General features: G+C 37.7%; 1 protein-coding gene across 1 annotated transcript in view; it reads left to right on the top strand.

Moving 5' to 3' along the window:
* map1ab (microtubule-associated protein 1Ab) overlaps nt 1-14,167 on the top strand; it is a 62,450-nt gene that overhangs the window by 5,756 nt on the left and 42,527 nt on the right. The window contains exon 2 of the mRNA XM_067500721.1: nt 1,110-1,205. Coding sequence (XP_067356822.1) covers nt 1,110-1,205 — 96 coding nt within the window. The remainder of the gene's footprint in view (nt 1-1,109; nt 1,206-14,167) is intronic.

The following is a 14,167-nucleotide window of genomic DNA, read 5'->3' as shown; positions in this document are numbered from 1 at the left end:
GAGTAATTTCACAGAGGATGAACATCATAATTCAATATTTTCCTCAAAGCTGCACTTTCACATTGAGTTTATGGCCCATATCTTTGCTCATTTGGTTGACTCTCACTGCTTTCATCATTGTTGTTATGAGATGTATAAATGCAGGTGGCTTTTTTGTTTTTCAGTGAAAAGCTTAAAAAATCAACTGCAAATTACCTGCTCAGCACCAAATGGCAGAAAGACAAAGTCAGCGACTAGAGAGTGGAGCACGGTAGAGTGTTTAGCAACTAAAGAGCCAAACATTTCTCTCAGGAGTTGGCAAAACTTAAATGGAGCTAAACAAGAAAGTACTCACACTTAGTTAAGTGGCCTGTTACAGTAGCAGGCTTATTTTAAAGTGGTACCATGAAAACTAGGCTGAAGTTAATAATCACAAAATGAAAAAAAATCACGCTGTTCATCTGGTACTACTTTTGACAGAACGAAGAATAAAATGAAGTGCAACAACTCCAACCCAAAAAGAAAATAAAAATTCCATTTACTTGATGTTACCTTTTAAAATGTCAATTGGCACTTTTTCATATGTATGACAGCATTAAAAGATTTTCATTTCACAAAAATTGTGATAAAGGAAGCTTCATTAGGAAAGTTCTTTGTAAACTTTGAAATAGAAAAGTGTTGCACTTTAAGAAAAGGATTAGACGTTTTTGAGATTGACAGGATGAGTGTTCTGTCCCACTACTGTCCCATTCGGTAGTATTGAATATAGTTAGCAACAAGACTTAATTTAGGTTAGTTATAGGGATGCATGCACATCCATGTGTTTCCATCAGTCCTTCATCAGACATTTTGAGCCTGAAAAGTTTCCTGTGCAGTGACCTTCCCCACAGCTTAGTTTAAATACAGATTTGAGGCGATGATGGGGGAGGAAGTCGAGATGCTGCAGCAACATCTGGTAAAAGGGTACCTCAAGTTCACAAAGCAAGATGACTTCTTGCATAATAACTAGCTCGCTAAATGTGCCTCTGCTTCATCAGAAGCTAGTCAGAGAAAATTGCTTCTGTTTCCTTAATCAGCATCGGTGCGTCATGTTTCAGTGCCTCATGCCATCTCTCTCTTTCTCCCTGCAGGAATTCGATCCTGGGACGTCGACCTCAAGTGCTGCGACCTTGATCAGCAGCTGCAGCTGTTTATAACTCGTCACTCCGCCCACTTCGAGGTCAGAGGTCAGTGTGATTTGGTGTTGCTGAAAACTATAGACCAATGATGACAGTTGTGACCTGTTAATTATGAGAACAACGTCAATACGGGTTTCACATTTTATGGAACAGGTTTGGACACGACAACCAGTGAGGTGTAAAATTCTCCAGGCTTTAAAAGCTGCATTTGGCATCTGCCTAATTTGATAATAGTCAATAATAAAGGTTCCAATACCTTAGTATTCTTTTCTCTCTATATAGTTGAAACTGCCGGTTTATATATTTTAGCAGCATTTTTAATTACTGATTTATAAAACTACAGTATGAATGGAATATGCAGACACTATAGAAATTAAAAATTCAAAGCAGTCTGATTCATAAATGATTTGATACACATTGCCCCAAAATTATATATATTATTATAAACAATATTACATTTAGTTAAACTTTTCCAGGTAAAAATAATTAACTCTTCATTATTTATTTGTGATTCTAAAATGCATCAAAACAAGTTTTTAAATATCAAAATGAAAAAAAAAAACTAATTCTATTAAAAAAATCACAGCTGCAACATCACATCACATTTTTTACTGTGGGATGATTGACACTAGTGAGTTGAAATTACTGGAAATTTAATCCATCTGCATTGCATCAAAGCTGAAATGTGTGTATTATCACCATGGTGACTGTTCAGGGAGCTGTGGCCCTGCAGTATTAGGTGTGTGTGTGTGTGTGTGTGTGTCATACGCAGACTGTGTCTATGTGACATGCTGGTTCTAGGGCTCAGTGCCCAGGTTGAAAGTAAAAGATGCTGAACATGGAGCTACTTCAATAATTTCCCACATAGGAGCCTGATGAGATCAAACACTCATACAGAAAAATGGGCAAACAGGCAACAGCAGGATAGATTATAGCTGCACTGGTGGCATGTGCTAAGCAGCAGTCAGCAGAAAATGACAAAGCATTTTTCAAAACAATTGTTAAACAAAGCAAACACCTTCAGAGGAAACAGAGGAATTACTGTCAAACAATAAATAGTATTAGTCTTCTTTACCCATCTGTCATCCAGTCTTCAGTCTTATAGAGATACACTCCCCTACTTATCTGAGGCAGGTTCACACGTGTGTATAGCTGTAAATCTCTTATATCATTGCTATAAAAACATTATTGGTGATTAATCCTTTAACTCCATGTGTAATATGTGAGGACATTGTCACTTGAACTTCGAACACAGGTTGATACAAACATGCAAACCTTGTTTTGTTTTTATGGGACAGTAATATGTTTTGAGAGTTATTGTCACGTTAAGGATTGTGATTGACTGTATTCATATTGGTTTGAGAAAAGCTGTATTGATCTTTAAATGATATATTGGATTTTTTAAAATAGCATTGTGGCATAGTGGTCATACAGGGCGTCCTTCATTTCAGTGTCCAGCCAACTTAGCCGCTCTGCAGCTCTGGTTAAATATGATGTTTCTGTGGAGGATAGCAGTAAAAACATGTGTGGTCCTTTGGAGATGGACAGTAATTCACAGAAAACAACATTTATCGAGTCTCAGTGCCCTCTACAGTTCAGCTTTGTGCAGTGCAGGCTGTAACAAATGGAATTGATACCAATTCATCTGCAATTAGTTTAAAATTAATTAATATGCACCAGCCAATATATTCTCCACAATAATGCTCTGTTGCAAAAAATGTTAAAAAAATGTTTCTGAACTTTTCTTAAGATTGTTACACAAAATATATGTTTAGCATTATGGAAAGAAACCTTAGCTGGGTCGCTGGGACTGGAGGACCCAGGGTGGAGCCTGGGAGAATTGATTATTCCCCTCTTTTCTTCCCGTACATCACACAAGGCAGATCAATAGCACTTCAATGGGTAGAAATCCAATGTCTGCAGAGCAGAAATAGATAAAGGGTCTAACATTGCTTTGGGTTGACGGAAAAAAATTCCATTGTGGGAAAACTGCTGTAACAGTTTTAGTGTCTTCACTATCCATTCAGCTGATTTTGGAAATGAGGTGATGGGAGGGAGGGCTGATGGGGCCCACTGATAAAGTCTTGGCAGGTCTGGTTGAATAGATCTCACTCACTCTCTGAGTGATGTTTGGCATCAAATTTAGGTTTTAGTGCTAGAACATTGTTGGGCTCCCCCTTGTCTAACCATGACTCAGGATGTAGAAAGAAACAGCGACTCTTTTCTAAGTAAATAAAGTGTGGTAACTACAAAAATGTTGATTTATTACTTACATTGGTTTTACATATTTGCAGTCACTGAGTTCATATTTTAGAGCTTATTAAAAGGTTAATTTCTGAAATATATCCATGTTGAAGGACATAAAAGTAATTTACTCTACTTAAAGCAGCAATATACAGATTTAGTCTAGTGGTTATTTTTCAGTGACTAGCAAGTCCCACAGCTAGTACCAATTTTGTTCTTCACAAATTAGTTTCAGTTTTGTGCTGTCAGCCCTTTTGAAACCTTAAGTGCCATTTTATTATTCTCATTTTGCAGCAAAACTATAATTTCATCAACCAGTGTGAAGGGACATTTATCTGATATCTCTTTCACAGCTCTCTTGATTTCTCTCTGTGCACGCTCTCTACATGTGAATGTATTGTTTTCTCTTGAGGCAGTTTTGAGTTAATGGAAGGGAGGCTGCAGTTAATAGAAGTGTTTGAGAACATGTGGTTTCTAAATATATAATTTCATCTCAGGGTTAGCAGCAATCAGAAACAATTTTGTGCTGCATCACAACATTAACTACTAAAAGAGAAAATGTGTGTTTCAGTTTAAAACGCTGCAGGATATTCATCATGCTGTTAGCTGAAAAGTCTGCCTGACCAGATCAAAGCCTAGTTTATTGTTTGAAATGAGATTTGCAGTCTCCTAGTTTTGATGTGCCATTGCAGCCTTTCTAAGCATCATTATTATTCAAAATTAGCCGGAGTTTAATTATATTTTTTACAGTACACTGAGTTTTAATAAATACTTGGGTGGAATGAGAAACATGTAAATCAGCACAAGGTCACCTCATTTCAATGCTAATACATTGGGAGTCATCAATTGGGATCTATATGTTTCACATGATACTGAAGATGAAATTTCTGCTTGATCCATCACATTACTTTAGTGTGTGTGTGTGTGTGTGGCTTTGCAGGTCATTGTATTTTTCTCATTGTACGTGTACTTTTAAGCCTTCGGGAATAAAATCCTATTCCAAATAAATACATGACCTACTGTAGTATTTATTATATTTGCTTATAAAGTTCCTCAAGTTCTTTAGCATGTTAAAGATGTAAATGGTGTCTATTTAGGCAAATTTTCTATTTATTTATTTATGCTCTTATACAGTATCTTAATACCAACTTAAAGCGCCAAAAACCAGCATTTAGTACTATTGCAAGTTTTCTCCCTCTGCCTTTGCTGAGTCTAATTCACTTTCACGTGACTTTCATAAATACCAGTCACAGTTTCAGTCCTCTTAAGTACATGTGCATTTGCTTACAAGTTAAAGCTGTTATGTACTAGTCCAACAGCACGAACACCAGCTCCACATCTGTCTTGAGTCCTTTTATCAAGCCAGATATTTTTACTCATGTCCTGTCTCCTACTTGATCATTCTCTTTTTTCTCTTCCTTCCTTTCTCATAGCCTTTTTGCCAAATCTGTTTAGCCATGCTAAAAATACCCATAGATGTATTACCAGAATACCAAGCTATATGGTGTCATGAAGCATTCTCATAAGAGGTCACTGGGATGGGAATCCAAAGTTGCATAGGGGTGTAAATGCTGATTCAGCCCCACTGGGGTGAGAGCATTTGCTTTTATAACCAGGCAGTGTACCATTAAAAGGATTTTAAAGCTGTTACCTTTAAGTACTAATGTTTAGAAAGATGTATAAATAAATTGTGTTTATTAATCAAAAATGTTGAATTTCTACATGAAAGTTTCAAATGTGATCATGTTTCATTTACTAGATACTGAATGGTCAGCAGGAGTGTGACGACACTGCTGTTCAAAATATTTCCATCCTTTTGTTTGCCCCTCTTCCAACTTTTTTGAGATGTGTTGCTGCCATCAAATTCCAAATGAGCTAATATTTTCCATGAAATGGTAAAATTTCTCAGTTCCAACATCTGATATGGCTCAGAAACAGGTTTTAACATCCCAGAGGACCAGAAATCCTTTGAAGTAAAAGTGAAGTGATCACAGCGGTCTTTTCTTTTTTATTTTCTCTCTTGCTCTCACTGAGGGCCATGTGGGTGGAGAAAAAAGTGAAAGAATCCGTGGGAATAAACTCGATGTAATCATCATGTGTGGGTCTTCCCTCACACAGAAGTTGAGCTCCATAAAGCCAGGCAGGTGTGCAGTTATTATAGATCTTGTGTGATGTGTTAACTGCGACTTCTGTGTATGGTTCAATTATTTGGCCACCATGTGGAGCTCACATACTGAAGCTAAGTATGGAGCACATTTGGTTCGGCTATTGACATTTCCAGTATAATCAAGAAAGTCTTGTTGAAGACAAACCCATTGTATTGGAAGTTATTAATCTTAACAGAAGATGGACCTTAAGACAAAGATGGGTAGGGTTAGGGGAAGCCATAGCTCAAGGTGAAACCCCCCCTGAAACATTCAAATATTAAACTTCTAGAAAAAAATAATTTTCAGCTGTAGCTCTAGATCTTGTCAGGAGCCTGTGATCTTTGTCTGCAGACAGGTCCAACTCAGTTGAGTTGATTCAGAACAGAAATCGCTGACTCTTCAGTGTTGGGCAAAAGATATAAAGGTGGCATTATGTTTCAATAATGAACCGAGAACAAAAACAGAAAATATTAAAAAAATTGGTAAATCGGACTTGGGAGAATCACACTGCTGATCAACATTTCTAAACATGGCAGTAATCCTAATGTTTGTGCACTGGAAGTGTGCTTAAACTGTCTATGAAATTATAACTCATCTAGTTTATTAAGGGATAAAATCAGCCCTGACTGTACAGTGTCTGAAGGACTTAAAAGACTTCATCAGATATGGTGCTCATGAATGACTATAGCCCTCCAAGAGGCTTCCAGAATGATTTGCAGTTATAATTCTTCTGTGCACGAAGGCAGTCTCACTGCTAAAATTATACTTTGTCCTGAAACTTTACAGTGTGAATGTGACCTCAGGAAACAAAAGGACACAGCTAAAAAACAGATGGGGAAAACAAATCAAAACCTATAAATATCTTTGCTTGAAAATGTACAATATATGTATTATTTATTATATAACCTCTTCATTTGTCTGGTATGTTAAATCTAAATATGTAAAGTGAATTTTAGATACAGCAGTCACATGTAGCACTGTTGAAAAATTACTAATTCAAAAAAATGTTCTAATCGCTTTCTTTTCACACACACACACACACACACGCACACACGGGAGTGGTACCTACATGGCATGTTAGAGGTGACCGTAGACCTGAGGGCAGCACAGGGCGATTAAAGATTCACATTCTACGGTGGAGCCAATTTGCTCCATTGCCAGAGGAGTGTGCCTTTTCATGGCTGTCGTCATAGGGACCTTGCCATCCATCTCTGCGTGGGATGACTTTTCGAAGACCCTGAAGGTTTTAAAGATGAAGGGTTAAAGACTTGGCTGACTTCACTCATGACATATTGATGAAGGGCACGCAAAGGCTGTGGGCCGTTAGGATGAACAGGAGGCCGTGCATAAAATCACAAGGAGGTTGTGTTGTGTTGGTCCATAACTAGATAGAGAAATATAAATGCAGAAACGTTGATCAGTTTTTATCAGTCTATTTATAAGATACATAATGGGGGCCCTTTTTTGGGGGGGTTTGCTTCACCTTGGTTGCCCGCCTTGATGGTACATCTTTGCAAGAATGGCTAAAATAGGTTTTAGGAAAACAATATTGTCAACATGTGAGACTGTTAGCCTGTAGAAAAAAAGCCCTTCAGGACTCTATAAAGCCAAAGAATCTAAATCCATCCCACTTTGGAACTCTGCGGTACAATGAATGATGTTTTCTGACATCTGGTACAGAACACAGAAGGTCTGGCTTCATCACTTTTTTGTACAGTGCTATTAATCTTTTGGTAATTTGTGTGTCCTTTTTGACTCCGTAGAACATTCATAGAGTAAAATCAGCTTAAAAGAACTTATTCAAAATTTCAGTCTTCTTACTTTGGATAATTCGAATCATCTGTTATCGCTCAAACTGTGCAGATATATTACCATTGAGCTTCTAATCTGTACTTTAATGCCTAATAATAAAGTTTACCGAATGGTTAACCACACAAAATCTTTAAAAGTAGAAATAATGGATGAACGTCTAAATTGTGATTGTGTACATGAATGGACTTGAGTGTTGTGTATGTTCGTCTTCCCATTAAATGATATGCCCTCACACATCTTCCTCTGCCTGCTTTAATCTTATTTATTGCACTTCATTCTCATTTCATTGTTCTTGGCTTACAGTTTTTTTTTTTTTTTTTTTACTTTAAGTCTAAGCGGTACGGCTTTAATTGCTTTAAAAAGTCCTTTTTTATCTCTTTCCTCAGTTCTTATATCTTTACTGTGCCTGACATTTTGCTCTAACATGATTGCTCCCAGGTCATAGCAATACCTGAGATTTGGCTGTGAACTTTGAAACATATATTACTTTTGATTATAGGATTGGACCCTCCGTTCACTCATACAGAATATTCCTTTGTAGTTTTGAATGTGGAAGCGAGAGGGAGAAGTTGCTTTATCAACAGCAAACATTGATTCTTCTTCACCGAGGCTTTAATGACAGTAATCGGTTACCACCTTACTCAAGGCTGCTTGTTTGTAGTGAAGATGGGGGTCTACCAAATGCCCAGGTCATGACCTTCAGCTCCATGCCTGTGTTCCCATTTGTCAGAGCCACAGACAACTGGGTATCATCATTTTCCAAATTTATTCTGTGAGGGTTTATCTAACTTCTTACTTGCACAGACAAAAAATGAACTGTGAGGAAAATGTGTAAGAGAGCAGGTTGCCCACCAACTGCAGGGTCAGGGTTCAGTCCCCAGTTGAAATATCCTTGAAAGAGAAACTTAATCCCAGTAATCCCACCAATTGTAAAATGTAGAGCCAAGAAATTACTTGATAAAACTTTTAAATCTATAGAATTTTAAAATAGTATCTATGTGTAAATAGGTCTTCCTTGCAGTGACTATTTTGCTGTAGAAGCTGAATAATAAAAGGTTCATTAAGTCAATTAAATGTATTAATGCCTCATTCTAGCACTTCCACCATATTTACATTTGCTGGGAGATCTGTTGCATCAAAACAAGCTAAGCTCCCCTGCATAAACAAATAGCATCTAATGGAATCTTAGACCACAATATAGCCCTTGTACGTGTGTAGTGGGAAGGAAAATGCACACATGCAATGTATATATTACAATGATAGAAGAGAAAACATCATGTAAAAAACATCATGTTCACCTCACTGGTGGTGAAGAATGGGAAATCTGTTTATGCATTTCTAAAAATCATACACATATAACTAGCTAACAAAACTTCGAGTGTAACCCACCTGAGAATATCTAATAAATATTGGATTTTTTTTTTTCTCTTCTTATTCATTTTCCTGTAGGTGTGGCAAAAAAATTAAGTATTAACGAACATATGAGGGATTTAAAGGAATAGTTTCAGCTATACATGGATCCTTCATCACACACATATAGTACAAACCCACACTGTAATGTTTATTATATTTCACGATCTTCTGAAGCCACACTGAGAAAATAACTTTTCTCTTTTTTTATGGCTCCATTGTTCCTTTCTATTCCCATCAACAATCATGTCCTGCGTCTGAAATATTTCTTCTTGTGTCAGTCTATGTCTGTCTCCAATATTGGAGGGTGAGAAGGAGACATTTTCATCACTGTTAAGCTCTGCTTGATTGCCTTGAAGGAATCGATTGAGCACTGTGGCAGTAAAAGTTATGGTTGGAAAGCTGGGAGCTCTTTTCCCCAGTGCAAGAACAGTGCGTTGACCCTCCATTTCTGCTGCTTTCTGCCTGATATTCCAGTTCCCCTTTTTATCTCCTTAGTTCCCCTTCTTATTGGGCTGCACACAAATTAGTCTCTTACAAACTGAATATACACTTCTGACTTCACCATTTTCCAGATTTCATGAGGTTGCTGTTATTATTTAGTCCCAGAAGGCCTGTGCAATGGTTCTGTAAATAATTGAGACAAACAATGTTTTTTAACAAGAAGGTCTTCGTATTTTTCAACTTCTAATCAATATTCAGCTCACAAATCCTTTCTACTGTACCTAACATTTATGGAAGATACTTTTTGAAGAAAAGCACATTTTTAAACACATTTTTTTTTTTTTACCAGTAGGATGTGCATTATGCATCATTTAGCGTCTTTCCGTAGGTGCTTTTATTCAAATCGACTTACAAAAAAGCTGTCAGGGAGAAGACATTAAAAGCAAAGTCCCATAAGAAGAAATGTTTCGGTGTCATCAGATTAATTATTAGTGCCAGTACGTGCAAAATAAAGACAAACTAAAGCCAAAAAAACAAATGTGGTGCAAGGGGAAAAACCAGAAAGGTAGTCAAGACTGGGTCGTGACAATATGGGGACACCATAGGCTCAAGCCAACCAGCTTCCAAACTCTACTTTTCAGCTACCTGCAAGTAAGAGCGCGGCAGAGTAAACGGAAACCAGACGACCCGCCACCTGACAGTTGTCCTATGAAGAATATTTTTCTCTGTACTGCATAGACACGTGAAAAAGTGTTCTCTTTTCAACAGTTTTTCATATATTGGGAGTGAGCCTACTGAGTCCAGCAGAAATATGCATTGAGAGTGATATAATTCAGTGGAAAGCACAAGAAGCCATAGCATGAAAAGCCATGAGAGCAGATGGTGGACACAAACAATGTGGTGTAGATGGAGAAGAGAAAAGGGCCGAGCAAAGAGCCCTGCGACACACCTGTGGAGAAGCAATGAGCGCTACGGTAGATGCTAAGCCAAGAAGGTTCGCCCAGACCTCATCCAGCTGATGATAGATGAAAGATGTCTCCAAAACTTCACTCTGTTATCAGTAGCCTTATAGAGCTCTATCAGCAGAATCTCCCAGGACTGTTTTGTGTTTAAAATTGGTGGAAATTCCCCTTTAAGGACTGTCATAGTGAGACCAATGGCACTCAGTGGAGTTTTTTTTCTCTTTTTAACCATCATCATCTTTCTAGCCGTGTAGTTTTAGTGTTCAAGGTAACCACCATTTTAATTTTGCTGTATAACAGTTCCCTGATCCACAGTGACACAGCACTTCTGTTCTCTCACCTTGTCGCTGCAGGGATGAGAGCAAGGGTGTGTGTGTGTGTGTGTGTGTGTGTGTGTGTGTGTGTGTGTGTGTGTTTACCCCTTCCTGTCCTTTTGGGAACACTGGGAAGTGGATCATCACTTTCAGTGGGATTTGGTGTTGCATTAGTTTAAGTCACAGACTCCCCTCTGAGACCCTTTACCCTTCATAAACACTCACAGCACAACCGGCTTTACAAACACCTGCACCATCAGCTGTTGTTATAATAGCATCTGAGGAGTTGTTGGTTTCCATTTCTTTTTCCCATAGCAGAAAAAACATGGAAAGACCTTTCGCCTCCCTACACATTGTCTTTTCTTTTGCTTTCTTGTTAAAGAAAGCCCAGTGGCCAGAGAGTTGGATGAACAGTTAAAATTTTCTCAGCTTCATTTGTGCCACTATCCGCCATCAGTTAGTGGAACATGAAAATTTCATGTGTATGTTATATTAGAGTTGTTCATTCAGATTCATCTGTGAGAATGTTGTTCATCTTTGTTGTCCACATTCCATAAGTCAGAATCCAGCTTTTCTTTGCACACATAACTATGTGACTGACAGCTTGAGATGTGCAAGGCTTGAATTGACATAAAAAGAGCTCTTTAGTGTTAGTATGGCATGGTTTCTTTTGAATAAAGTAAAAACATAAATGTATATATTTCTCATTTCAGAAAACAAGTTATTGCATTTTAATCGGGTTTGCACCTTCAACAGCACATTTAAGATGAAGATTATGCTTTGTAGACACTTCAGAAACCATTTACTTCCTGAAATTAACATCTTTAACAACCTGTAATTGTAATACATTAGTAATGTATTAAGGTTTAAAAATGTATATTTATTCCATGCTCTGTGAAAATGAAGCAGAATAAAGGCTTCATACTGACTGCTGATAAAATGCTGATGCAAGAAGCGCAGATTAACTGTGTGCGTTAAGCTTAATAGAGACATTAAAGTCCTCCTCCTGTAGCCCCATAAGCAGTCCAGTAGGAAGCAAATGTTTGTGTGGAGTTGCAGAATAACATCTGAATAAAGATGATTCAAATTTTGCAGCCCCTGAAGAGCATGTTTTGGCGTCAACTAGTTTTGGTGATATGTCATTTTTTGAGGCTGACTTTCTTTAAGAGCAGTTAAATCTTTGTGCATGAGATCTCTGGGCAGTGTTTTAAACCATTCCGCTGTGCGTTGAATCCACAACTGTGTGTATACAATTATTAATCCAATGGTGCTTAAACTGCAGCGTCATCACAGACTAGTCCTGTGTAATCTCTCTGATATGGTTTAGCCACCAGTGTAGCCTACTCCGAGTGGACAAAAGAGAGGATATGTTTGTTATGTTGCAGTTTTTCAGTATTATCCATCCATCCATTATCTGTCACCGCTTATCCTGTGTGGGTGGCTGTGGGGCTGGAGCCTATCCCAGCTGTCATCGAGTGAGAGGTAGGGTACACCCTGGACACCCTCGCCAGTCTGTCGCAAGGCTACAGAAAGACATACACAGACAGACAACTATTCACACTCATACATTTCACAACCCACCAAGGACGGCTAATCTGAAAGAGAAAACTGAGGTGTGAGAGACAACATTTCTCACCTTTTCAGGTTAAAACAAAAGAGGTTTAACGTTTCCTGTACTTTAAAGAAATTAGACATTTATAAAGTGTTTAAATAATGAATATGTGCTGACTTTGATCTGTAGTAGCTGCGGTGTTTGTGTGTGGTGTGTGTGTGTGTGTGTGCGTGTGTGTGCTTGCATCCTCTGCAGACCAGCTTGTAATGTCTACACAGATGAGGGATAGGATACAACTTCAATTATCCTGAAGGAAACTGCTGTGCTATCATAAAAAAAATATATATAGTATCTAGTATTCTATGCATAAAAATCAACAAACCGAAATCTACAAACAAACACATTTATAAATGAAGAACAAAACAAGCACAATTTTTCAGTCTTAAATTTTGAATGAATCTTCCACTCCCACAACAGTCTTCTTTGCAGCAGTACTGATTGCAGAGGTGGTGCACAATGATTCAACAGGCTGGATCACAGCTTGGTGAATCATCTTTATTTATTTATTTATTTTTTGCTCTCTGACATTTAGTTCAGTCATTATGTTATCGCAGGAACAGGAAGAACACATTTCAGGAGTTTAAGAGCTGAACTGCCTTCTTATGTGGAACTTTCAGAAGAAAAACTGGAGTAATCGGGCGGCATGCCTACGCATAAAGCAGTTCACTTCATTGTTGTACGCTACACATTTGCCATTTGTGCAAATAGTGCAGGCTGACTTCACCTGACTGAGACAAAGGGAATCAGAGAGAGGGAGGGAGACATCTTTCCAAAGTGGCTCATTGCGTCATACATTATTGAGGCAGCTGTTGAATTATGCAAAGCTTTGATATTGATCCCAGGGCTCGCCATCACTGCAGTCAGACGGATAGAAAAGAGAGTGCGTAAGAGAGTGAAGAAAAGGAAGACTAAGTAAGGAAAAAGAAGATTGGAAATAGGAAAAACAAGTAAAAGAAGAAGTATACTTTATATCTCAGAAGAGGGGATCAGGGTGGAGTGTGAAAAGAAAAAGGTATGATAATTCAAGGGATGGAATAATCAAATGTAAACAAAGTGAAAGAGAGATGACACACTGAGATATACATATTATGTGGGACATCTTGCCTTCATGGGTTTATTTCCCACCTGTGGGAAAAGGATTTTTCCATGACAGAAAATCCCTGGAGGGCTGTTGTTGTCATGACCATGGCAGGCGTCAGACCATGGCAGGTCCCAGTATCCATCTAGAATCTGTCACTTTCTATCACCAAAGCCAATAATAGACTAGAAAATTTGTCACCTATCACAAACCGAAAGTTTAGTTCTAATTTGCACACTTCAAGTGTTTTTATTGTTAATGGGTCAAATGAGGTAAAGAAAATTCAAACTCATTTCAGCTTGATTGCAGTCAGTCAGAAGAAGTAATGATCTTATAAAACTGATGCAGTGTTGAACACCATCTTTCCTAATATGCTGTCTTCTGCATCATGACAGATCAAACATATGCTTCCAGGTGGAATAGCCACGGAGCGTTGTGTTCTAAATATTGTGTCTACACAACTAAACTGCAACAACAAATATGTTTTGTAGTTAAATCTGGGTTATGCTTTCTATTAGCATAATGTTATATGCTATGTTTTTAGTTTGGGTAAATGGAAATTTGCAAATGCATTTAGATTTAAATATCAGGAAAAACTTTTCCAGGCAACATATTTACTTATCCCGACATGACAAGTTTTTATCATGTAGAAAAATTATTGAGAATATGAAATATTCAACACAATATGGCACAGCCCTAAATGTAAGTCTCGCTAACATTTTGGCTAATTCAGCAGGCAAATCAATATATCAGATGGGCCACTCATATCAGATGAAAACTTTTTTTGGTATTTGTGTTAATGTCATGTTTTCTGTTCAGGCTGCCTGGAATAGTTTGCAGAGGGAAAAGGACTGAGATTAGCACTGCTGTGAACCCTATGATGATTGTTTTTGTGTGTTTTTTCTTAGCATATTTCAGTTTTTAACATGGAAAATGTCTTTTAAAAGCCTCTACACATGTTGCTTTGTTTTGTTTTTCCATTACTTT

The sequence above is a fragment of the Channa argus genome, chromosome 4, assembly GCF_033026475.1.
Source record: "Channa argus isolate prfri chromosome 4, Channa argus male v1.0, whole genome shotgun sequence".
Lineage (NCBI taxonomy): Eukaryota > Metazoa > Chordata > Actinopteri > Anabantiformes > Channidae > Channa > Channa argus.
This window is presented reverse-complemented; position numbering and strand designations above follow the sequence as displayed.